Here is a 26,973-nt window from a genome sequence, read left to right on the forward strand (position 1 = left end):
TACAACATTGTGGAGGATTCACTGAAGAAAAACATACTAGAAAAAAGATAAGTCTCACTCACTGATGCTTTTCAGATTCTGATGATGGATGTGTAATATCTGTAACCTATACTCTGTGTTTTGTTTTGGGTAATTTGCACTGTTCTGTTGCATGGTTCTGAATACTGCTAGTGTTGTTGATATTGCCCGCTTGTGTACAGTTTTTGATTTTATTTTAGTGAGTAGGTGGAGCAAAAATCTCCTATTTAAACCCTGCTTCTTTTCAAGTGGGACCCAGGACACAGGGACTTAGCGAAAAGGTTTGTTCTTTTTTTTTTTTTAGATTTATTTCATATTCCTGTTTTACTGGCTGTGCACTGATGTCTCTTTCTTCTTCATCACTTTTTAATGAGCAAGGACACGGAAATGTATTCTTTAATATAATTTGTTTTTAAAGTTAAAAGCCAGATCAGTTTGATGAGTGACAGGTTTAAACATGTGTATCATAAGCTCCTTTTTTAAACAGAGAATGAATAAAGTGAATATGCTTATTGATTGATCTGCTATAATTTTATAATAAAATACATTTCTTGAGTGGTGTTTGTGGATTCTTGCATTATTAATTCTTTGTAGAGCTCTTTTAAAGGTCTTGAACCATGGCTGAAGTAACAACAAGAAAAGTGTATGTGCTCTACACTGGAGGAACATTTGGAATGAAAAAAAATAAAGAGGGTAAGTTATTTATTTTTAAACTCACACAATTGCAGGTGTGTCACTGCAATAAACTTGTTTATACTGCAGTGGTGAACAGTTATAAAGTCCTTCTTTATTTACATATGCCTAGCATTTCTTGTACCTGAAATGTATATATATATGTATATATATATACAGTTTGTAATATTGAGCATAACTTTACATTTACATTGCAAGTACAGGAGTTGTGTATTTTGTCCATGATGGATGAATTTATGTTAAGAATTACTTATCATATTGATTATTTAATTTCAGGGAGACTCGTTCCACAGGCTCTGGAAACGATCAAGGATTTTCTCATCAACCACACCATCCTATATGACAGGAGTCCTGGAGAATCAAAGGACAGTGTCAGGAAACGCATCAACACAAAAGATGACTTCATCACACTGTAGTGAGTTACTTCTTACAGCACTCTCTCCTCAAAATTTATAACAAATAAATCTTGTCTAAAGACAAAACAAACAAACAAAAAATCAATTACACACCGTTGTCAAAAAAAACTGGACCAAGCCCAAAACATTCAAACATAAGATTTTTGATGATTAATGAATAATGAACATGTTCCAGCTTTAGCTACTTCTTCAAAACCTGCACTTTATTTAAAAGCATATAGATCTTCATGGGCTCCATGTGTCATGTGTCCCAACAAGGTTCCCTGAAAAACCCATATACTCCACTATTCTTAACAGTGGGGATAGGGTTTTTTGTGCTAAATACATACCTATATACATACCATATTTGTCATCTGGTCATAACACTGATTCCAGTTTAAGATCCAGACAAAGCTGCAGGTTGTTACCTCTGAGATATGTACAATCACTTTGTGCTCTTTTTCATCTCCTTAGTCCCCAGCTGGCGGATGATGATCCCAGAACCAAGGGAAAACATTATACCATTTTATACAAAATGGAAGCTGTTGAACCTCCAATTGATTCCTCAAGCATGACTCCTGAGGACTGGAGAAGAATGGCTGAGAAAATTAAAGTAAAACACAGGAAATAATGAATTATTCATGGATCTGATTTAAATGTAATCACTCTTACACTCTGTCCCTCTCCGTTTCATTTACAGGATAATAAGGATGCTTTTGATGGATTTGTTATTATCCACGGCACGGACACAATGGCCTTCACCTCCTCTGCTTTGTCCTTCATTTTGGGGGATATTAAAAAGACTGTGATCGTTACTGGATCTCAGGTCAGATTCCCTATATTTTTAGGGACTCTGTTATAACACTATAACAGACATTAATTGTTGAACAGCAACACAGTGGTTTTTTCTGTACCATGTTGCTGGTATCAAGTTCAAAATGGGGACATCTTTAAAAATAACAATAATTAAAAATGATTATGATAATAATAACAAATTTATACTATTTTTACTTAAATATATGGTTTAATGATTTGCAAATACTGTAGTCTGTTTTTTATACATTTTGCACAACATCCCATTTCTTTTGGAAACACACACACACACACACACACACACCATGCAGCCATTAAACTTAATGGTTTCTATATTTTTATGGTTTTAATATTCAAGTCAGTACAATGGTTTAGTAAAGTTTTGCCCTGTAAGCTGTCTGTATTTCCAAGGCCTAGTATTCGCTGGTTTAGTTTCTCTATTTCCAGCACAATAATCAGTAAGAATCAGTAATAACTGTGTAATAGTGTCATTTCATTCTGTGGGTTGTTTTTCTGCAGATGCCCATATTCCATCCACGGACTGATGGAATAGATAACTTTATTGGATCTATGCTCATGGCCGGGTACTTCTCTGACAGAGAGGAGATGCAGCAGGTTGGCTACACACACACACACACACACACACTCATGGCTAAGGTTCTTGGTTCTTACCTGTTGTTTAATTTAGTGATGCAGTTATCCTCAGAATACATATAAACCCATTGCTGTGATTCTTTCTCATTTTTAGCTACTTTTGCTCTTTTTTTTTTTTTTTTGCTTTAAACTGTGTTAATTGTTTTGCGATAAAAAGACCACAAAACGTTCAAGATATGAAAAAAATATTATTCTGCATATGTTGAGATTTTTCCCTTCTCCTGAAAATTTTGCAGATACAAGATTTTCCTGAGGCTGATCTAAATGTCCCCATTTGAGCATAGCTTCAGTTTAAACATTTTTAATTAACGAAGACATCATCATAACGAAGAAAATCTGTTTTCAGGTGATGCTTTATTTCATGAACAAGTTGTACATGGGGAACCGAGTGGTGAAGCGTGACTGTGATTCCTTCAGTGTGTTTGACAGCCCTGATGTGTATCCTCTGGCCAGTCTTGAAACCACAATCAAACGCAAGTATTCAGTGATTTTAGGATTTGCCTGAACTGCATTACAATTTAAAGGCTATGTACATGATTTCAATCAAAAAACTGTAAAACTGTAAAATGTTTCCTCACTGTTTGCTGCTCTCCAGTCGGTTTAATGTGTTTAATGTGTTTACTAGGACTAGTGTCTGCTCATGGCAGAGAAATGGCATATGGAATTTTTTTAGACAACGAACAAATAAATATCATAAGAAACCATATGCATTACATTGTGTGAAAATTTAATAAGCATTGGTCTTTAAGAGACATGGCCTACATATTTGTTAAGTAATAACTGTCCTGATATCTTGTTAAAATATCTTGTTTAAAAAGTTTTAGGTATAGTTCATACAGTGATGATATATGTTCATGATGGAAATGTATGAATGGGCAATGTACAAAAAGATTGTTATTTCTCAAGTGGAAAACATTATTTTCTGTTTTCAGTGATTTCTTCCAAAATTTCTCTGAAGAAGGCACAACCTAAAGACTCTCTCTCTGTGAAGAGAATGTTCACAAAGAAAGAAAATCCACAAGTGAGGATCCTGAGGTTTTTCCCTGGAATTACAGAAGAATATGTAAGTTCACTGCAGATATCTCTAAACACACAACAGGACACTGGTAGTGGTCAGACAGTGTTGAACACTTCAGTGAAGTAATACACAGCAAATTCACCAGTGTTAAATAAAGTCTAGAGGTTAAAGCAAATAAAATAAGAAAAGAGGAAAATAAAACATCTTCAGAAACACAACCTGCATCTTAGGGACAGCAATGTCATCATGTAACCTCCAACAGAGTGGTGTATAATCCATAAAATATACAAGAAACACAATGTAAACCCAAGCACAGTTATATTCATATTTACGTTTGTACATTTTCCAGACTTTTGCCTGAGAGGGATCATCAAAGTTTGTGTTTATCTAAATGTATGAGATATAATTGTTTTTATCTAAATTTAACTTATGTATAATTTCCTGGGACTCAGAGAGAGTTGAGACTGAACCCAGTGCTGAAACAGCTCTCTTCTGCTCTTCAGGTGTCTGGAGTTCTGAATGGAGCTGACGGTGTGATTCTGGAGACCTATGGAAATGGGAATGTTCCAGAGTTTGAGTGGCTCAAGACCCTTCTGCTCAAAGCAGACAAGGAGAACGTTCTGATGTTGAACTGTACCCAGGTTTATCGTGGCACTGTTTTACCCATCTACCAAGCGTCAGAGGTACAATTCACAGCAATTCACAGTCTATTTACATCTCTGTAGATCCTTATAAATAAGTTTTATTCCTCAGTGATATCTCTGTAGTGTCTCCTAAATGTCTGTATTTGTATTTAGTAAAGTTTGATAATTCTGTGGAATCTTGCTTTATGTTTGTTCCAGATTTTGACAAGAGCAAATGTTATTTCTGGGTATGACATCACTCCAGAAGCAGCCCTGACCAAAATGATCTGGACACTGAAATCATATAATAACCTTGAAAAAATTCGCAAGGTTTGTCTGAGCACTGCTTTTATTACAAAGACTTTTCTCCTTTTTAAGCATTATATGATTATTCAGGTTTAATGTTTCTTATAAACAGCAGTTGAGGTAATTAGTACCTACATACTTACTTAGGTGAATGACTTCTTAAAATCACCACATGCACACACACACACACACACACGTAACAGTGAAATGTCTAGCAGCTAGAATGTCCGGCAGATTACATCAGTAAAATTAAACAGTGAATAGCAGTATTTTCCGGTCCATGTTTACACTTAATTTACTGTAAAATTGAGGTACATAATATTTTACTAAATTTAATAAAAAAAATAATAAATCTCAGACCTACTTGTCAAAATGTCCCATCAAATCAGAATATATTTTTAACAATTTTGATACATGTGTTGTGTGTGTGTGTGTGTGTGTTGTTTCAGATACTGGAGCACAGTGTGCATGGAGAGTCATGTGCTCCAGCGATGTCGGTAAGTTCAGGGCATCTTCTGTCTTTTCTGAAACCGTGTGAACTGTGTGAACTGCGTGTATGTGTGTGCGTGTGTGTGTGTGTGTGTGTATGTGTGTCTGTGTGTGTGTGTGTGTGTGTGTGTGTGTGTGTGTGTGTGTGTGTGTGTGTGTGGAGTGTCTGACGGTCTATGGCGGTGAGTTCAGGGCATCATGTGTTTATCTGCAAATGATTCTAATAACACACTCTTTCAAATGATTTACAGCTGATCATGGAGTATTGATCCAAAGGCACAACGAAGACAGACGACTGCATCAAATCAACATATTCAAATTATTGGTTATTAAAAAAACATGAAATTAATGGTGGGAAATTAAAAAAAAATTCCATTCTGATTCTTTCAGTGCAGCATGAAAGAATGTCACCAGTTCTTTTTATTTTACTCTTATTTCAGAAGAAACTTACTGTTTTCTCTCTTTCCTTTGTATCTTTGAAATTTCTTCTTTCATCTCCAAGTACTTTCCTGTTGAATTGAGAAATGGTTAATCTTAGCGTGAAATTACACATACACACACATATATTAAGAGCTCTAATCAGTAGAATCCATAGTAAAGAATGATTTCTTTCCTCTAGTAACTGTGTTCTTTGTGTGTGTATCTCAGCCACTGATTGTTTTGCCACTGTAAGGGCACACACAGGTGGCGCCATCCTCAGCCCAGCTCTGAGAGATATGATTATAGTCTGTGTCTTCAGGAGAGTGACATGTCGAATAAACAACTGTGTAACTGGGATGTGACCAGTTTGATATTTAATGGTCAATGTTCAAGGATCTACTATGCTGGTTACTTTTTTTACTTATATCTGTTTTATTTTTTAATTCAGTTTTTCTTTATTTTACCATTTAAATTTTCTCATCTAATATCACATATGTTTTGACTGGAACTTTCTCTGAATAAACCTGGCAAAACACAGATTTGTTGCTGATCCATTTTTTGCTGATCCTCAAAATACTTAATTTTACAAACACTTCAAATGAAACTATTTCCTTAGTCATTCTCTACCTCTTAAAAGTTTGTATGTATACATGTACAATCTAGCAATTGTACAACTAGGAATTAGCCAAAGCTAACCATGTAGTTTACTCAGTCCTTTAGGCAACGTTCAAATGAAAAGGCCTAGTAAAAATTTTTGCTGAAGAGTGTAGGACAATTTGTGAAAAAAATAGCCACACTGCAAGTGTAACACTGAAGAGAGAGGAAGATTTGACACTTCTGGATGTGATGGAAAAATGCAAACTAACAATGTAATGAGTAAATGTAAACTAACAATGTGGTTAATCTGAAATGATTATGATACACTGTATCTATATGTGGTGATTTTTATAGTACAGAGCATGCTGTGCTTGAAGCATGACCCTTGTTTGCGTTCTGAGAAGGGAAAAGTGCTTTGCAGTAAATTTCTTTAGTTAGATTTAGGGAAGTCTAACCGAAATGTAAATGTGCATCCTGTTTGGGACAGAGCGACTTGACCTGACTCTCTGTAAGACATAATGCTGACTATGGAGAAGTGAGAGTCTAGATGGTAATAGAAAGATGTGTGGCCTAATAGTCCATAATGTCTGGGAATTGAGGTAAACCGAGACATGATGCAATGGTAACAGGAATAGTGTACATGACAAACGCCCTATAAATACTGCTGTGAATGTCTAAATAAACTAGAGATTGGAGTGAATACTTGACTCTGTGTCATTATTCCTCTGATTTCTCCTCAGGCCTGAGAATAACTTTGGAACTCGTCTTCTTTCCTGGTGGCACTTAGACAATTGCCATTACACTAGACATTTGTAAAACTTAATCTCACTTATTTAAAATTGCATTTTTCCCCATCATATGTTGAGAAATTGCTGGATGAAGGTTTACATGCACTTTAAGTTCTTTAGAAATGAATAAGAAAAACATATTCTGTTTTTCTTGGCACTTCTTGTGATGTGTTCTTCTGTTAGTATCACTGACCATAAGTGAAAAACTTATGCATATACTTGCCCTACCTTGCCTTCCCTGTGAGGGAAATATAGTGTCCATTTTATTGGTAACGATTAACTCTTACAACTCAATATTTAATATTTAATCAGTAATAAAATGGTTCATCACAGTATTTTATTGGGCACATACATTCTACATTCATAATGAAGAATCAGCAGTATTATGCTTAATACATAATGCATGAAAAATCATTAAGACCCATGTTTATATTTGTTAGAAAAATCCACAAATCCACTGGTAAAGATAAAACATCATCCTATGAGATAATGTAATAAGTCAATGTATGATGTGTCCTGCTGCACCCCTGTTGTTTTTATGAAACCGCAGCTGAATAAAGGTGGAAATATTCAATATTATTATTTTATTTCTTTTATTTAGAGTATTAAACTCTCCTGTGAGTGTAATAGGAATTAACAATACATTTATTTGTGATGTAGTCACAAGTTTTGGAAAAGGACAATAGGATGGAGCTAAAAAGAAAACACTGATGACAGGGATAATGGGGCTGAATTTTCTAGAGTGCTATGAGCATCGGAATGAAGGATGTCATGACTGGATGAGTGTGCCCTGGGATAAAATACTGCTCTGTACAAGTCGTGGTCCTGCCTTGCTCTCAGTAATTCTGGGTAGTCTCTGGACACACCACGACCCTGAACAAGATGAAGCACTTACAGAAATGATGGAAAGAGAAAACAGAAGATTGCTTTGACAGATTGTGAATCTGTGTTGTTCCTCTTTCATATCGTGATGTGATGATTTAATCAGAGTGATCATCACTTTATTCTGCCAAAAATTTTGGAATTAAAATAAACAAAACACATTCAGCTGGAGGCAATGTTTCATTCCCTCTGTCTTCTCCGCTGCTGTTGACTTTAACCCAGTTTTACAGTGAAGTGATGACTGATTGTTGGCTGTTTTCAGTTTCTAATATCAGCTCTGTTCATAAACAGTGTTTGTTTTACCTTGGAAGCCTGTCTATTCACTGTGTCGTAACCGTGAAATAACTGAGAAAGGTAATGAAGTGACTGAAATATCTTTAATAAGTTCACTTCAGGTTTTTGTCTTTCTGTTACCAGTCTGTGTGCTGTCTTGTCTTTCAGTTGTGGTCTGGGCTCAGTTCTGTTCAGTTGCATACCTACTGTAACTCAAAAGCAGTTCAGTTCTTATAATCTATGTGTGACAGAGACAACACCTTGAGCACTTTGAGTTTCACAGAAAGCTGCTCTAACCACATCATCAGAAGCAATAAACTGAATAAGAAACATTCTCTGATCACTGTTGGACGGATGCTTCACTTTACAGAAGGTGTAGAATTTAGATGGAGACTTTTAGTGTTACTATTTAATGTGTAGCAAAGTGTCTGGAACAATAATGAAAAAAATGTCTGAACAGCTGAATGACCTTTTTGCTGTTTAATTTCTGTCTGATTCACACTCCACTAGTGATGTTAATAATTGACCAACACTCAGTTCTCCCTCCTCTGACTTTCCCTCTGATCTGGACCAAAGCTTAACCAATGAACTGCTTCATTTCAGATTATTTATTAATGAGACAAGTCTGTGTTAAACTTAATAAAGGGCAGCACATCTCGGTGAAAAACAGCCTGCAGTAAACATTTCCAAATGTGTCCCTCATTCTTTGTCTTTACTGACTCCAACTGTGAGAACGTGCTTTCACTAAGGAGTCGGATTAAACACCAGCTCAGAACTAAAACAAAGCAGAGGACACCCAACATTCTGCACCAACTGGACACAGAGACAGAGCGACTTCAGAAAATGAATGGACTGTGATGAAATTGTGGAGGACTTTCTGAGGACAAAACAAGCAGAGTCTTCAATTAGACTTGAAATCACTACAAATGACTCCTTTATGACCTTCAAAGCCATTCATAATCTCCAATGAGTCTCCACAGTGTCAGAGCTGGCCCAGGAACCATGTGATGATGTAGTGGAGGAATTTCTGAGGAGACAAAGGCTAGAAAAATAGGTAAGGCTTCTTCTGCAAAATCACTGATGCTGTTCAGAGACTGCTGATGGATGTGTAATATCTGTAATCTCGACTCTTCTGAATCTTGCTGATGACACCCCCCTTGTGTACTTTCATTGCCCTATAACATTGTTCTTATGAGTAGGTGGAGCCACACTACTATTTAAACCTGTTTCATTTCCAGTGAGAACCAGGACACAGGTACTTGGTGAGAAGTTTTATATTCAGACATTTATTTCATATTTCTGTTTTACTGAGTAATGTCTCTTTCTCCTTGTTTCTTCATGTTTCAGTCTCCATGTTTCTTCTCTATATATAAAGAAAGCTATTTTAAAATTTAAAAGCCAGGTCACTTTGATGAGAGAACTAAACTCTTTATCCTAAACTCATTATTTAAACAGAGAACAAATGATGTAAAAACACTGATTGTGTTTCAATATATATATATATATATATATATTAGATATGTTTGTGGGATAATTGCATTAATAAACCTTTGTAGAGTGCTTGTAAAGATTTTGAACCATGGCTGATCCAATAATAAGAAAAGTGTATGTGCTCTACACTGGAGGAACTTTTGGAATGAAAAAAAATAAAGATGGTAAGTTAATCATTTTCAAAGTTACATAATTGCCACTGTGCAATAAACCTTAGTTTCTATGTCCATGAAATCATGAAGTGAATGTGCCTAAACAGCATTTGTTATTAAATCCTTGTACTTAATCTATTTTATGTCAATGTCTCCTGTAAAACCATGTCCTACTTGGAAAAATATTTAAAATTCAAATTCAGACAAGTAAATAATAGCACCTTTCTGCAAAAACCAAACAAACAAACAAACAAACAAGAACAATCTATTATCAATTGTTCAATCACAACTTTCAGAGTTTGTACCAAATTAATCACATTTTCAAATCCCACTCTGTTCCTTATTCTTTTAGACTTAAATAATTTCTGTTCTGTCTCTAATATTGTATATTGTACTTTAACAGCTTGAACTTCTTTGTATATTTACATTTGATAAGTGATGCCCTTTAACTCAAGCATAATTATAAATAATTTGTTTTGTTAAAGTTTGAGAGTCATCTGTTTATTTACTGAAGTACAGGAGTTGTGTACTTTGAACATGATGAATGATTTACTGATAAGACCAGTGTATACATGTGATCATTTATATAAATTTCATTTCAGGAAGACTCATTCCACAGGATCTGGAAACTCTCAAGGATTTCATTATCAACCACACAATCCTCTATGTTAGAAATCCAGGAGAATCTGAGGACTTTGTCAGGAAACGCATCGTAACAAAGGATGGCTTCATCACACTGTAGTGAGTTACATCTTACAGCACCGTCTGCTAAAAATGAAAAGAAATAAACCTTATCTAAGAAGATATTACACAACATTGTAAAATATACTAGATCAAGCCCAAAATGTTTGAACATGAGTTTTTCAGTGATTAAGTAATGATGAGCACCTCCCAGCTTTAGTACTTTCTTCAAAATACGATACAAAATGAGGTACTTCAAATTTTTTATACAAAACTTTCTGGCTCTTCATGGACACAACGTCCTAACAAGGTTCCCCTAAAAATTCCCCATATACTACTCCATACTTACAGTGGGATCAGCTTTGTTTTGCCACTTTTTATGCATCTGATCATAGCACCTGATTCCAGTATAAGATCCAGACAAAGCTGCAGAGGGTTACCAAATTTAAAATTACACCTTTCTGAGATGTGTACAGTCACTTTGTGATCTCTTGTTTTTTCCTCAGTCACCAGCTGGCGGATGATGATCCTGAAACCAAGGGAAAACTTCATAAAATTTTGTACAAAATGGAAGCCCTGGAACCTCCAATTGATTCCTCAAGCATTACTCCTGAACACTGGAGACAAATGGCTGAGAAAATTAAAGTAAATCTTAAAGAATAACAAATTATTCAAGGTTCTATCTCATTCTTACTCCCTCTCTATCTCCATTTCATTTACAGGATAACAAGCATGATTTTGATGGATTTGTTATTATCCACGGCACGGACACAATGGCCTTCACCTCCTCTGCTCTGTCCTTCATTTTATGGGATATTAAAAAGACTGTGATTGTTACTGGATCTCAGGTCAGACTTCTTACACATTTAATGGTCCAATAACTGTCTGATCACATCAAACATTAAAATCAATGAGCATGATGAACAAAATTAAGCATATACTTAATTTTGCAATATTATTGTATATTATTGTAATTAGGTACTGGCATATGTATTTATTTATTAGGCCATTGTTAATTCCAACCTTTCAGTGTTTGGCCTAGAGTAATTTTTGCACTGAAATCTCTTCACATACAAAATCTTTTTAACCAACACTCCTTTCTAAACTGTATCAGTATAACAAAATCTCTATCAGTAAAATAGACACTGAGGCAGCTTTGCTCACAACCCCATCATCAGCAAGTTCCACCCAAATTTGTCTACTGATTCATCTAAGTATAGAGGAGTATTGATATTTTTCTGGGCCAAGCTCCTAGAGTGATATCAGCAGTAACATTTTTAATAAACAAGCTCGGACCCAGTGTGGCTCTAAACTCTCCCATTCCAGTACTTACCAGAAACATAAAAGGGAGTACAGATCAGATACTGTGAATGTAGCCAATCTGCAACATGTAAAATGTGAGACAGAAATTCTACTACAAAGTGCACAAATAAGTTAGCTCTAATTATTAGATTTAATACAAACAAGTCTTATTTAATTAATGATTTTTTACTGCACGTGGGCTTGATTTTATTCTTTTAACTAAAACCCGGCTAAATGAATGCAAACGTTAATTTTTTAAATGTATCCTGTGCAGCAAAATAGGTGGAGGTCTAGCTGCTCTGATCCATGGTTCTTTAAAATGTAGGCCGCTATCCTTTAGTTAACTTCACATCATTCGAATTTCTCTGTGCAGTTCTGAAAGGGACACCACACATATAACTAGTAACTGTCTACAGACCTCTGAAGTACAACTCTGATTTTAATGATGAATTTACAGAGATGTTGTCTTTTATTTCTACTGATTCTGACCATTTTGTTATTATTGGTGATTTTAACATGTTGCCAACACCAAGGACTGTTTTGTCAAGAAACTACAAACTTTATTGGACTCTTTTGGCCTTTAACAGCATGTTACAGGGAGGACACGCTGTCTTGGTCACACTCTGGATGTAGTTATTTTAAAGAGTCTCAACATATCAGCCTCTGTGAAGGATGTGGCTTTGTCAGATCACTACTGTGTGTTCATTGATATGTGGACCTCACTAGACATCAAGGGCAGATGTGTTGGTTTCAAGAGAAACTATAATAAAGGCTGCAGAGTTACCGTTTTCATGAGCAAAATGTGAAGGCTCCTGGTGTTCAAATCCAAAAGAGAGAATGTCACAAAGCAGAATGCAGATGACATTAAACCAAACCTCATATTTACAATGAGATGTCAAAGATAGGCTGTTTGAACACATTAATGTGCAAAACCTGACAATCCAATTTCTCCAACATCATCAACAATAGCATTAACAACAACAACAAAAAAAGTTTGGGTCGACAAACTTACAAACTCACCCACACAAATAGCCCCTATATGGATATCAACTGAGAGATGTATTGAGGTTTCAAACAAATAACTACACTTTTCTCCCTAAACAGCTGCCTAGACAAATTCTAGTCAAGGTTCTATAGCTGAATAAGGATAAAACAGAGATTAATTTATTGGGCAAAAGCCGTTAGAAACACACATTGGCTGCTGTTATGGCAAGTGCAACCAGGAAGGAAGACAGCTGCGTATTTGGATTTGAGAGCCCTGCTGCTTTTTCCTGTTTCCTCTGATTCTGTAAAGCACTTTGAACTACCTTTGTGTATGAAATGTTCGCTATAATTGTAAATTTGAAAAAACTAGGGGAAAACCTTAACATACAATGGTCTCAGATGTGTTTTATTAGCCATGTTAAAGCAGGTACTAGATCAGCATTTTATCACCTTCATCAAGAACATCAATATGATGAAAGATTTGACTAAATCAGAACTGGAGAAACTTATCCATGCTTTTATCTCTAGCATAATTGATTACTGTAATAGTCTCTAAACTCGACTTTCCTTGGTGATAGACCTGAGTCAAAGGTAATCAACACCAAACTTTCAGATAGTGACTTTCGTTCTCGTCAGGACTACCAGAGCCACACAGGGCCTACTAGAAACCACACAGACCCCTGGGGCCATTATTTCCCTCACTTTTTGTTTTGTGGAGTGTTGCTTTACCATAGGATGAAATAGTATCAGCACGGATTTCCCTATATCTAGTCTGTGATATGTAAAATCGGTTCCAGTACAGTATTTTCCAGTGGCTGCAAAAATTCCCATATAATTCTGCAAACACTCCCCAAATTTATTTTTCTGAGCACCAATCTGTGGCCATAATTCACTTACTGCTTGAAAATTAGCAAGTAGGCATCAGTTCCATGTTAGCATTATCCACCAAATATATGGCCTTATTAGCCTTGGTGCTAATACCCAGTTCACTGTGAGCAACCTTTCCATGGGCCCTCTCGCTCATTCCGGGCTCACTGTGAGCATCGCCTTGGTTCATCTGCTAATTGTAGGCTTACTGTAAGCATCAGCCATAATATTGGAAACAGTGCTCTTTAATGCTCATCATCATTTTGTTTTCGCTTCTCTGCATGGTTCAGATTCATATGCTCACAAAGTCCAGCCCCTTGACCCAGCACTTTTTGCCATAGACAATTTTACACTCCACTTAGCATCAGCAGTGAGTTTTTAAAATCTAACATGGACCTCACTGCCTCCAGAAATATGCACTTAGAATGCATCAGAGTTTGTTGGCCACTAAAGTATTCGAGTAATGTACATTTTACATATAATTTACAGACATTCATTCATTCATTATCTGTAACCGCTTATCCAGTTCAGGGTTGCGGTGGGTCCAGAGCCTACCTGGAATCATTGGGCGCAAGGCGGGAATACACACTGGAGGGGGCGCCAGTCCTTCACAGGGCAACACAGACACACATTCACTCACACCTACGGACACTTTTTTTTGAGTCGCCAATCCACCTACCAACGTGTGTTTTTGGACTGTGGGAGGAAACCGGAGCACCTGGAGGAAACCCACGCGGACACAGAGAGAACACATCAACTCCTCACAGACAGTCACCCGGAGTGGGAATCGAACCCACACTCTCCAGGTCCCTGCGACAGTTTGTGGAAAAAATAATGATCTGGGAGAGAAAGGAGGATAGGTTTTCTGGGATGGCAGTGTTTAACATCCTTGCGTATGTTCCTAGCAGTAAAGGTGATGTCGGCTGTAGGGGAGTCCCAAGTTGACGGCATCAACAACTGACCTGTTTGACGTGTAGGCAAATTGCAGGGTGCCTTCTTGGTCTTCTATATCTTAAAGAGCTTTCTCGTCATCTAATATATATATATATATATATATATATATATATATATATATATATATATATATATATATATTCAGCAGAAACATGGAGTTCTTATGTTTACTCCTATTATTTATTTGTAGTGTTTCAAAGTTTTTGTAGGAGGTTCCACAAATAATATTGGATTAGATCACCAAATAAAAACTAAACAGTTTAAATAATTCTTCATTGTGTGTATTTTAAATAAACAAGTATTATTTCATCATATTAAAAAACAAATAAATAATAATAATAATAATAATAATAGTAATAATAATAATAATAATAATAATAATAATAATAATAGTTACTATTATGAGCAGCTCAGTAAATTGCCAATGTCCTAAAACAATTTTTATTTGTTGGGATATTGTCCATAATGTGGCTGTTTCCCACATAAATGTCAGTAAAGTAAGATTATAACTTTAATAGTAAGATAATAACTTTGTAATTTCATTCTGTGGGTTGTTTTTCTGCAGATGCCCATATTCCATCCACGCACTGATGGAATAGATAACTTTGTTGGATCTATGCTCATGGCTGGGTACTTCTCTAACAGAGAGGAGATGCAACAGGTTCGCTACAGAACAGTACCATTGGTCCATTTCTTCCTTATATTATTTTTATTATATTAGATTACTTTCTTTTTGAGGTAATATTCAGTGAGGTTCTATTTGTGAGATTTTTAAAAAAAATTATTTTGCTTATTTTTCAAAGTTACCCTATACTCTCTCTTACACACACACACACACACACAGAGAGAGAGAGAGAGAGAGAGAGAGAGAGAGAGAGAGAGAGAGAGAGAGAGAGAGAATTACTGATGTCTAAGGTCCTTACCTGTTATTGTTATATTATTAATTCTCCTCAGATTACACAAAGTCATAAATTCAATACTGTGTTTATATCATTGTTATAAATTTCTCAATTTCTTTTTCGTTGTTAGGTGCTTTCACATTAGTTTTCTTATCACTGTATTAAACACATGAAGATAAAAAGCCCAAAAATTGTCCAAAAATGAAAAAATGACAAAATCCTGCAGATGTTAAGATAATTTTCCTATTTTAACTAATGCAGACATCATTATAAAGAAGAACATCTTTTTCTAGGTTATGCTTTATGACTTGAACAAGTTGTACATGGGGAACCGAGTGGTAAAGTGTGACTGTGATTCCTTCAGTGTGTTTGATAGCCCTGATGTGTATCCTTTGGCCAGTCTCGAAACCACAATCAAACGCAAGTATCCAGTTGTTTTAGGCTTTTCCCAGTTTGAGTTAAAATTTAACAATGAAATGTTTCTACAAGTACTCAATATGGATATGAGAACTGTTAATAAATTCACTAATTGTGCAATGCACATTTTATCATATGTACAAAAAAATAATTAACCAAATTTCTCAAGTGAAAAACATTATTTTCTGTTTTCAGTGATTTCTGCCAAAATTTCTCTGAAGAAGGCACAGCCTAAAGACTCTCTCTCTGTGAAGAGAATGTTCACAAAGAAAGAAAATCCACAAGTGAGGATCCTGAGGTTTTTCCCTGGAATTACAGAGGAATATGTAAGTTCTGCAGATATCTCTAAAGTCCAAACAGAACAGGACACTGGTAGTGGTCAGACACAGCGTTGAGTGTAAAGAAATATCTTCAGGGAATTGTCTGTTTCTCAGTCTCTGGTTTGGCGCTTCATATCAGTAAAAGCACAACAAATAGATATAAATAAAAGTGCAGAATAAAACAAATAAATTAAATAGGGCTGTCTGTCAACTAAAAAATTAACTAATTAATCACACAATTTACTCTGATTAACCACACTGAAGCTTTGAATCATGGATATTTAAATGTAAAATAAAGAATCAATGTAAGATCAACAAAGTTGATTTATATTAGCACTGTTCCTCAAATACAAATATAATCATAACAATAACGTTAATGCCAGCATTTCCTTGTAACTTTGGGAGTGTGATATTAATGACAAAGGTGTGAGGAAATACACTTTTTTTTTACTTTAGTTAAAAACTTTGGTGTAGTTTTGAAGATGTTTAAATCAGAGTCTCTTAATCTGCTGAGTTCAATTTCAGGGAATTTTAGCATCGGCACAGAAGATTAAGTATAGAAAATTAAAGCAAAATGCAGCTGAAAAAAGAGACAAAACAGGAGCTCTGTCAGTTTGTGTATGTGTGGGTGTGTGTGTGTGTGTGGGTGTATGTGTATGTGTGTTTGTGTGTGTTCTGATTAATGAAGGGAGGAGGATTGTGATGATTGTGGAAGTTGGATGTTCTTACGATGGATATATGGAGTTGTGTTACACCACTAAAGTTTTAAAATATCAGCCACTGATGGAGATTCTTAATGCGAGTGGCTATTCCTGTAAAGTAGTTGCCTTGGTGTTTGGAAGTTTAGGGCACGTTCACAGGCCGTGTGTGCGTGGCCTACGGATTGTAGGACTGGGAAAGAAGAAGGCCAAGCACATAGTGAAGTATTGTTCTGTTTCTGCAGTTATAGGGAGTCTGTTTATATGGAGAAGACGCTTTCATCTGTCTCCATGAGAAATGCATACTGTGAATTTAATTATAAACTGTGCAATGACTCTGAACCATTATTTGGGTTTTATATGATATTGTATTTTATATGTTAAACCCAAATAAAGTATTATATGTATGTGTATGTGTGTGTTTGTGTGTCTGTGTGTGTGTGTGCATGTTTGTGTGCTTTAGAGCCAGAGAGATAGATAGAGGGAGGGAGGGAGAGAGTGAGTTATTAATGCTTTTTAATATACATTTTAATAAATATAATTAAAATGTAAACAGTATTGACACTGTGCTTACATTGCTAAATTGGATCACTAATATGTCACTAGGCTCTGTAAAAAGAATGAATTATGGGAGGAAATTGTGGCAAAATTTGATAAATGATTAATTTGCATTAAAAAAAAACATTCAATTCCTGTGTGGGTTACAATGTTCATTTTACAATAATATAAGCATTGAGGAAAATGGATATAATATATTTGCAGGAACACAACCTCTTACATATTAATAGATCTTAGGAATGGCAATGTCAGCATTTAACCTCCAGCAGAAATATAACAAATACACAAAATAAAGCATTGCACAGTTAAAATCATTTTCACATCTTTTCCTGTTCCAGCCATGTGACTAACACTGGCCTTACACCAAATGACTTTCAAAGTGATTTCATTGTCTCAGACAAATTTCCAGTTTCCAAAGTTGGAATAAAATCACGTGAGCCTTGCTGATGCCAATTGTGATGTGGACATTGTAAATAAAAAATAAACATTGCAAATTACTGTATTTGATGTACAAAGAAATCAACTTGACTCAATTATGTTCATGTGAGGCAGATTATTTAAATAAGGTATGACCTACCAATGTCAGCACTCCACCTTGCATGTCCAAATATAACATGGGCCAACCGCGTTGATTCTTGATACAGGGGGCTCCAGACCAAATGGCTATATTTGATGAGTTGACAATGACAATGCGGAAGTGGCGGGCATTATTAAAACTGATGGTGAAGTGGCGTCACAAATAAGATGTGGTGGGGTAGGGGTTTGAAGTGGTTCCACCTATCACTCAGCGCAGAGATCCAATCCCACTGTCACAATAAACGCTACTGTACAGGTACATTATTTTCACTAAAGTTATAAACTATAACACCTGGAGATGAAATGTATCATATGAACCAACACAACATAAAAATCTACAATAAGAATATGGTACACTTATAAACATGTACAGAATGTGTTCCTTTGAAAGTACCACCACAGTGACAGCAAAAGCTACCACCACATTTTTTTCTAATTACTGACCCTGTAAGAATGTCTGTCTTTCCAAAATCATGATTCACTTTAGATGCCAAAGGGGGTCAAATGTTATTCTTATGAAAGTCCTTCCAGAGAAAAATCATCAAAAATTGTTTTAATATGCTCTAATGCACTGTCAGATATATATTATTTCCTGGGACTCAGAGAGAGTTGAGACTAAACCCAGTGCTGAAACAGCTCTCTTTTGCTCTCCAGGTCTCTGGAGTTCTGAATGGAGCTGCTGGTGTGATTCTGGAGACCTATGGAAATGGGAATGTTCCAGAGTTTGAGTGGCTCAAGACCCTTCTGCTTAAAGCAGACAAGAACGTTCTGATGTTGAACTGTACCCAGGTTTATCGTGGCACTGTTTTACCCATCTACCAAGCATCAGAGGTACAATTCACAGCATGTGAAGAGTCAAAAACTTGAAATAAACCACTGATTGTGTGTCCTCACAAATGTCTATTTACATCCTTGTAAAAAAGTTTTCTTCCTCAGTGACATCTCTGTAGTGTCTCCTAAATGTCTGTATTTGTATTTAGTAAAGTTTGATAATTCTGTGGAATCTTGCTTTATGTTTGTTCCAGATTTTGACAAAGGCAAATGTTATTTCTGGGTATGACATCACTCCAGAAGCAGCCCTGACTAAAATGATCTGGACACTGAAATCATATAATAACACTGAAACAATTCGCAAGGTTTGTCTGAGCACTGCTTTTATTACAAAGACTTTTCTCCTTTTTAAGCGTTATACAAACCGGATTCCAAAAAAGTTGGGACACTAAACAAATTGTGAATAAAAACTGAATGCAATGATGTGGAGATGGCAAATGTCAAAATTTTATTCGTAATAGAACATAGATGACAGATCAAATGTTTAATCTGAGTAAATGTAACATTTTAAAGGAAAAATATGTTGATTCAAAATTTCACAGTGTCAACAAATCCCAAAAAAGTTGGGACAAGTAGCAATAAGTGGCTGGAAAAAGAAAATTGAGCATATAACGAACAGCTGGAAGGCCAATTAACACTAATTAGGTCAATTGACAACATGATTGGGTATAAAAAGAGCTTCTCAGAGTGTCAGTGTCTCTCTGAAGCCAAGATGGTAAGAGGATCATCAATTCCACCATTGTTGCGCAGAAAATCAAATCAAATCAAATTTATTTGTATAGCGCTTTTTACAACTGATGTTGTCACAAAGCAGCTTCACAGAATTCCAGTAAGACAAAGATTTGACGTGAAATGTAAAAAAAAAATGTAAAAACCCGACAGTGGCAAGGAAAAACTCCCTCAGCTGAGGAAGAAACCTTGGGAGGAACCAAGGCTCACAAAGGGTGACCTATCGTCCTCTGGTCAATCTACTGGTAATAATAGTTAGTAGTCCATGAGAACTTCAGTGTAGGGGCAGCTTCAAGGCACTTGGTGGTTGCTGGAGCATGGGCAGCTGGTCTGAAGCATGGAGGAGGATCTCTACAGTCATCCATCAGTGTCCAGACAGACAGGTGGGCAGTTGTTTACTCGGAAAAATGTAAAGGGATGGAATTAATTTGGAACTGTTTGGTGTTTGTAAAGCAGAAAATGTGAACATTTCCAGAGTGTGGCTAATGACTCCAGCATATCTGACTATGACAGCTTTAACTAGAAGGAAAGAACCAGAAGGACACACAGACACGGGAGCATCCTGAAACACTGGCATCCCTCCGCTCCACCATCAACAAACCTGAGTGATCGCGTGAAGCGGCGGGACTCAGTTTACTATAATTCCCTGTGTCCATGGACCCCCCCGGATCTGCCGCCTTTATCTATGGGGGAGCATTAACTACCAAAAGATAAACTAAACAAATGAGTTTTTAGCCTAGATTTGAAGATTGCGACTGTGTCTGAGTCCCGAACATTTTCTTGAAGATCATTCCAGAGTTTGGGGGCTTTATAAGAAAAGGCTCTTCCCCCAGCTGAGGCCTTCTAAATTCTGGGAACAATTAAAAATCCAGTATTCTGTGATCTGAGTAAACGTGGAGCCTCATAATAGGAAATTGTATCTTGAAGGTATTCAGGAGCAAGCCCATGTAGAGCTTTATATGTTAATAACAGAATTTTGTAGTCGATGCGGAATTTAACAGGCAGTCAATGAAGTGATGATAGAACTGGGCTAATATGTTCAAATGTTCTAGTTTTAGTGAGGACCCTGGCTGCAGCATTTTGAACTAGTTGAAGTTTTCTTAAATTGCTGCTGGTGCATCCTGACAGTAGTGCTTTACAGTAGTCAAGCCTTGAAGTAATAAAGGCATGTTCTAATGTTTCTGCATCCTGAAGGGATAAGGCATTTCTAATCTTAGCAATATTGCGAAGATGTAAAAAAGCTGTCCTAGTGATACTGCCTATGTGTTGATCAAATGATAAATCCGGGTCAATTATGACACCAAGATTTTTTGCTGCTGAACCAGGTTTAACTGGAAAGTCAGTGAGATTTAAAATTAAATCTGATAATTTATTTCTTGCCACCTTTGGACCCAAAAGCAGGACCTCTGTTTTGTTGATGTTTAGGAGGAGGAAGTTACGCAACATCCAGCCTTTCACATCTTTTACACAGTCTTCTGTTTTGATTAATCTATGTTTGTCATCGGGCTTGGCTGAAATATACAATTGCGTGTCATCTGCATAACAGTGAAAGTTAATGTCATGGTTTCTTATAACTGTGCCTAGCGATAACACGTATAATGTAATTAATAATGGTCCTAAAATAGAGCCTTGTGGAATTCCAAATCTTACTTTAGAATAATTTGAATTTAGATTGTTTACTTTTACGAATTGATAACGTTCTGTTAAGTTAGATTTGAACAACAATAGGGCTGTCCCTGTAATTCCAACCATGTTTTCTAACCTTTCTAGGTGAATATTGTGGTCTATTGTATCGAAGGCTGCGCTTAGGTCAAGAATCACCAACAGGGATATGTGGCCTTGATCAGAGGCAAGAAGAAGATCGTTTGTTATCTTGACTAGAGCTATCTCTGTACTATGATGTGGCCTGAATCCAGATTGGAATTTTTCATATATATGATTCTTATGTAGATATGAACTAAATTGTTGGGCCACAGCTTTTTCTAAGATCTTGGAAAGAAATGGCAGATTTGAAATAGGCCTGTAATTAGCCAGTGTACTAGCATCAAGATTTGGTTTCTTGATCATAGGTTTAATAACTGCTAGATTAAAAGCTTTGGGTACATGGCCCAGGCTAAGGGATGAGTTTACTATAGTTAAAAGAGGATTGATAACAGCTGGTAGTACTTCTTTGAGCAATTTTGTGGGAATTGCATCAAGTGTGCAAGCTGTACAGTTTGCGGATGTGATAATCTTCTCTAGTTCTAACTGTGGGAGTGGGTAAAATTTTTCAAGTCTTTCTTTTACAATTACATTATGTTTTATATCATTCACATCGGGTGGCAGCCAGGTTGGATTTAATCCTGTGGCTTGAGTTTGTAGTCTAATATTCTCAATTTTATTATTAAAAAAGTCCATAAAATCTGTACTGGTAAGAGTTACTGGAATTAGTTGTTCGGAACCTGCTTGATTTTTTGTAGTTCTGGAAAACACACTAAACAGTGCTCTAGGATTATTTTTATTATTGGAGATCAGCGAGGCCAGATATGCTGAGCGAGCTTTAGTGAGGGCATTTCTATACTCTATAAGGCTGTCCTTCCAGGCAGAATGGAACACTTCCAGCTTGGTTGATCACCATTTCCGCTCTAGTTTCCGTGATGTTTGTTTTAAAGTATGGGTTTTATCATTATACCATGGTGCGAGCTTTTTCTGTCTCATACTTTTATGTTTAAGTGGTGCTACCTTTTCTAAAGTAAATCGACAGGTATTTTCTAAGTAGTAAGTTAGTACATCTAGGTCCTTTGGGTCTGATGGAGTGGGAATTGGTGTTGATATTTCTGAGAGGTTTCCTATAAATTGTAGGGTGGTAGATGGTTTTATTATACGCTTTGTAGAATACATATATTACGGCTAAGACGTAGCTCATATGAAATTAGGTAATGGTCAGAGATTGCTGAGGATTGCGGTAAGATATTAATTTTGTCAATGTTAAGACCTAGCGTCAGAACTAAGTCTAAAGTGTGACTGCAGTAGTGTGTAGGCCCAGTTACATTTTGAGTAATACCAATAGACTCTAAGATTGAGGTAAATGCCTTTTTTAGTGGGTCACTTTCCTTCTCAAAATGGATATTGAAATCTCCTAAAATTATAACTTTATGTTTGCAAACACAATCATTTTGGTAAATCACACATACTCCACCTCCTTTGCCTGATACTCTTGGGCTATGTACATAATTATAGCCTAGGGGGGTGGCTTCATTTAGTGCTGAATATTCATTTGGTCTAACCCATGTTTCCGTGAGACAGAAAACATTGAATTTATGATCACTTATGATATCATTTGCAATGACTGCTTTTGAGTTTAGTGTTCTTATGTTGAGTATGATTTAATATTGATTAGGTTGCTGAAACAGGCTGATTTTGTTTTTCTACTTTTACATTTAGTTCGGGGGAATGACACAGTCTCAATACAGTTGAACCTAGGTGACGCCTCAAGACAGTTCGCAGAGGGTCGGTTTAGCCTGTCTGTCTGCGGCCTGGTCCCGGCTCTGGATTGTCAGCAGCTGTCTACACTACTCTGCTGACTAACTAAAAGACTATTTGCTATGCTGCAAGAAAGTAAGGCAGCACCTGGGGTGGACACCATCCCTACCTATAAGACCAGGCTTGCCCTTGAAATGTAACCAAATGTCTATAAAGCCCACTTGATTTTCGGAAAACCACTTGAACATCCAGCAGTTTAACGCCGAAAGTCTGCTGTAGGCTTCAGCGCCACACCGCATTGGTATGGGACCAGAGCAGATTACTGCATCGGACATCGTCTGGGCCAGTATAATCACCTCTCTAATATTACCCTTAGTTACCTCAGACTGCCGCAGAGGAATATCATTGGCCCCTACATGAATGACTATCCTTGAATATCTCCTATTAGCTAACAGTCTAAGGTTGCCACTAATGTCCGGCGCTCTGGCTCCCGATAAACAGCTAACTGTTACTGCCGTCGCCCCTAAAGGAGTAGCTAATTTCACGTGTCGAACAATAGAGTCTCCTATAACCAGAGCACTCTTGACAGGTTCCTTAGCGGGTGCTTCGCTGAGCAGGGCAAACTTGTTTGACACGCGAATCGGAGGAGCGTGGTGTTCCGCTGGGCTAGCTTTGGCCTCAGCATTAGCATCAGCCTTAGCTTTCCGGCTATGACGCCGAGACGTCACCCATTCACTCCGCTGTGAGGGCTCTAATGCCGGAGTCGAGGAGGTGCTAACTCTCCCTAAGGCAACCGGAGTTGCTAGCACTGTATCTCGCTGTTTATCCCTTGACAATAATAAGCTCCGGATGCGCACTTCTAGCTGGTCCACTTTATCCACCAGAGAGCTAAGTAGCTAACACTTAGCACAAACACAACCACTGTCATTGTTGCTAGAGGTGGAAAAGTGGGTTAAACTAAACATGCTCACTCTGAGCAGGCAAAACAGCCAGTAGTAGCCATGGAATTGCAGGTACTTGCCGCTTTTAGTTGATTTTAGTAACTTACACCAAAAACGTTACTCCAGGGTCCAGTGGCAGTTTTAGTGCCTCTGTAATAAATATTCCTGTAGAGACAATCTCTAAGATAGAACTATGGATGGTTAGTAAGTTATAAAAACAGAAATAAGTACAGAAATAACAGTAGAAACCAGTAACAGGAAAACCAGAGTGATCAAAACAGCTTCTTCTAAATGGGTAAAGGAAAGAGAGTGCAGCAATACCAGAATGGTGTTACCCAGCATAAAATAGCAAAGACTTTTAGGTTATCATCATCAGCAGTGCATAACATCATCAAAAGAAGAAGAAGAAGAGAATCTGGAACAATTGCTGTGCGTCAAGGCCGTAAAACTCAACTGGATGCTCGTGTTCTCCAGGCCCTTAAACGTCACTGCACCTCAAACAGGAATGCCACTGTCAAGGAAATAACTGAATGGGCTCAGGAATACTTCCAGAAAGCATTGTCAGTGAACACAATCCACCGTGCCATCCGCTGTTGCCAGCTGAAGCTCTACAGTGCAAAGAGGAAGCCATTTCTAAGCAAGCTCCACAAGCTCAGACGATTGCACTGGGCCAGGGGTCTTTTAAAATGGAGTGTGGCAAAATGGAAGACTGTTCTGTGGTCAGATGAGTCACGATTTGAAGTTCTTTATGGAACACTGGGACGCCATGTCATCCAGACCAGAGAGGACAAGGATAACCCAAGTTGTTATCAACGCTCCGTTCAGAACCCTGCATCACTGATGGTATGGGGTTGCATGAATGCTTGTGGCATGGGCAGCAAGACCCTGCATTTTTCAACAAGATAATGCCAGACCACATTCTGCAGCAATCACAACATCATGGCTACATAGGAGAAGGATCCGGGTACTGAAATGGCCAACCTGCAGTCCAGATCTTTTACCTATAGAGAACATTTGGCATATCATCAAGAGGAAGGTGCGACAAAGAAGGCCCAAGACGATTGAACAGTTAGAGGCCTGTATCAGACATGAATGGGAGAGCATTTCTATTTCTAAACTTGAGAAACTGGTCTCCTCAGTCCCCAGACGTCTGTTGAGTGTTGTAAGAAGAAGGGGGGATGCCACACAGTGGGAAAAAATGGCCTTGTCCCAACTTTTTTGGGATTTGTTGACGCCATGAAATTTTGAAACATTTTTTTTCCCTTAAAATGATACATTCTCTCAGTTTAAACTTTTGATCTGTGATTTGTGTTCTATTCTGAATAAAATATTAGATGTTGGCGCCTCCCCATCATTGCATTCAGTTTTTATCCACAATTTGTTTAGTGTCCCAACTTTTTTGGAATCCGGTTTGTATGATTATTCAGGTTTAATAATGGTCCCTAAAACTATAGATAAGTAAATAAACCCATAGATCATTTACTCTTTAGGTAACACACACACTCTCCCTGTGTGTGGGTGTGTGTGTGTGTGTGCAGAGGTCAAATTTTGTTGTACAATCATAATAAAACATGTCACATTCACTTTCACTTCGCCACTACTATTAATTCTCATATTTCTATGTTAAACACACCTAGGACACAGGGAATGTATATGTTTTCAAGTGCATATTATAATTTACTGTATATTTGAAGTAGATAATTTTAGATTATTAAAATGTAAGGCTGATCTGCATCAAAACTGTTCCATCTCTAACAACAATTTTGAGGCTGGCAATGTTTGTATATATTTTATATATAAAATTGAAAAATGTGTGTTTTTTATGTGTTGTGTTTTTGTCAGATACTGGAGCACAGTGTGTGTGGAGAGTCATGTGCTCCACCAATATCAGTGAGTTCAGGGCATCTTCTGTCTTTATCTTTTACTGTCTGAAAGTCTGGGTGGTATGTGTGTGTGTGTGTGTGTGTGTGTGTGTGTGTGTGTGTGTGGCATCATGTGTTTATCTGCAAATGATACAATGATGTATTCTTCCACACGTTTTACAGCTGATCATGGAACAATGATCCAAAGGCACAGCGAAGACAGAGATAGAATCAACAGATATTCATTATTAAAAGAACACGAAATTAATTGTGAAAAAGAAGCTTCCATTCTGATTCCCCCAATGCAACCTGAAAAAATGCCTTGTACATTTATATTAGACTGGAATTATATATAGTAAATATATTATTAACCTCATATATTAAGAGTTGTATCAGTAGAATCCATATTAAAGAATGATTTCCTTCCTGTAGTAACTGTGCTCTATGTGTTTGTATCTCAGCCACTGTTTGTTTTGCTTCTGTTAGGGCACACACAGGTGGCACCAACCTCAGCCCAGCTCTGAGAGATATGTTTATAGTCTGTGTCTTCAGGAGAGTGACATGTCAAATAAACAACAATGTAACTGAGATTTGAACAGTTTGATTTTTAAAGGGTCAGACTGACAGCTTAAAATGATGGATAACTAGGAGACTTTTGTCACCCCCACTGTCATTGTTGGTTGCTCTGTCAGACCACTGGGAAGTCTTCTTTATAAAAGAGACAGTTCAGTCTGAGACTGAGTGGTACTGTAGTGCAGCTGAGGATGGTGAGAAATAGACAGCCAAAGGCCTAGGTCAACTCTCAATATTCAGCTATTCTGGTTGATTTTTGACGTGTATCTGTTTTATTTTTCATATTTACTCTTCTTTCACTTCAAGTATCAACAAAAATACTTTGACTGGAACATTCTCTGAATAAACCTTCATTTATCCCGCTGGGAATAAACATTCTTGTTCCATCTGAAAAACAATAAACCTTACAAACACCCTGTTACATTCTCTGCCTCCTGGTATTTATAAAAGTGGCACAGACCCTGTTAGAAGAAACCTAATTGTGTAAAATGCAATACAAACAAGAATCTGTTTATTCTGTTTAACATATATTTAACTGATGAACGTACAAAGACAATATTTCCAAAGTTTTCACTTAATTATTGTTTATAAATTTTAAATATTTTACATTTGATGCCTGTAGCAAACACCAAAATGGGTGTCTGACATGGGCAAAATAAGAGTTAATCATTTATAGAATATACATGTCAAACTTTTCTGAAAATGTT

The 26,973-nt window shown here is 36.8% G+C and overlaps 2 protein-coding genes across 3 annotated transcripts; both read left to right on the forward strand.

Moving 5' to 3' along the window:
• Positions 1-258: 258 nt before the first annotated feature.
• LOC136699835 (L-asparaginase 1-like) lies at positions 259-5,977 on the forward strand. Its single transcript, XM_066674850.1, has 12 exons — positions 259-299; positions 613-711; positions 988-1,126; positions 1,581-1,719; positions 1,807-1,932; positions 2,439-2,534; positions 2,920-3,046; positions 3,506-3,636; positions 4,095-4,274; positions 4,434-4,544; positions 4,970-5,017; positions 5,261-5,977. The coding sequence occupies exons 2-12, from the start codon at positions 636-638 to the stop codon at positions 5,276-5,278; spliced, it is 1,191 nt and encodes a 396-aa protein (XP_066530947.1). The 5' UTR covers positions 259-299; positions 613-635; the 3' UTR covers positions 5,279-5,977.
• Positions 5,978-9,312: 3,335 nt separating this feature from the next.
• On the forward strand, positions 9,313-26,670 carry LOC136700435 (L-asparaginase 1-like). 2 transcript variants are annotated; one of them, XM_066675792.1, is made up of 11 exons: positions 9,313-9,624; positions 10,215-10,353; positions 10,800-10,938; positions 11,016-11,141; positions 14,966-15,061; positions 15,593-15,719; positions 15,912-16,042; positions 18,523-18,699; positions 18,894-19,004; positions 25,674-25,721; positions 25,877-26,670. In XM_066675792.1, the coding sequence occupies exons 1-11, from the start codon at positions 9,549-9,551 to the stop codon at positions 25,892-25,894; spliced, it is 1,188 nt and encodes a 395-aa protein (XP_066531889.1). In that variant the 5' UTR covers positions 9,313-9,548; the 3' UTR covers positions 25,895-26,670. The 2 variants fall into 2 exon arrangements, with proteins under 2 accessions (XP_066531889.1, XP_066531888.1); XM_066675791.1 differs by having other exon boundaries at positions 26,180-26,670.
• Positions 26,671-26,973: the final 303 nt, after the last annotated feature.

This window comes from Hoplias malabaricus, chromosome 6, assembly GCF_029633855.1.
Source record: "Hoplias malabaricus isolate fHopMal1 chromosome 6, fHopMal1.hap1, whole genome shotgun sequence".
Classification (NCBI taxonomy): domain Eukaryota; kingdom Metazoa; phylum Chordata; class Actinopteri; order Characiformes; family Erythrinidae; genus Hoplias; species Hoplias malabaricus.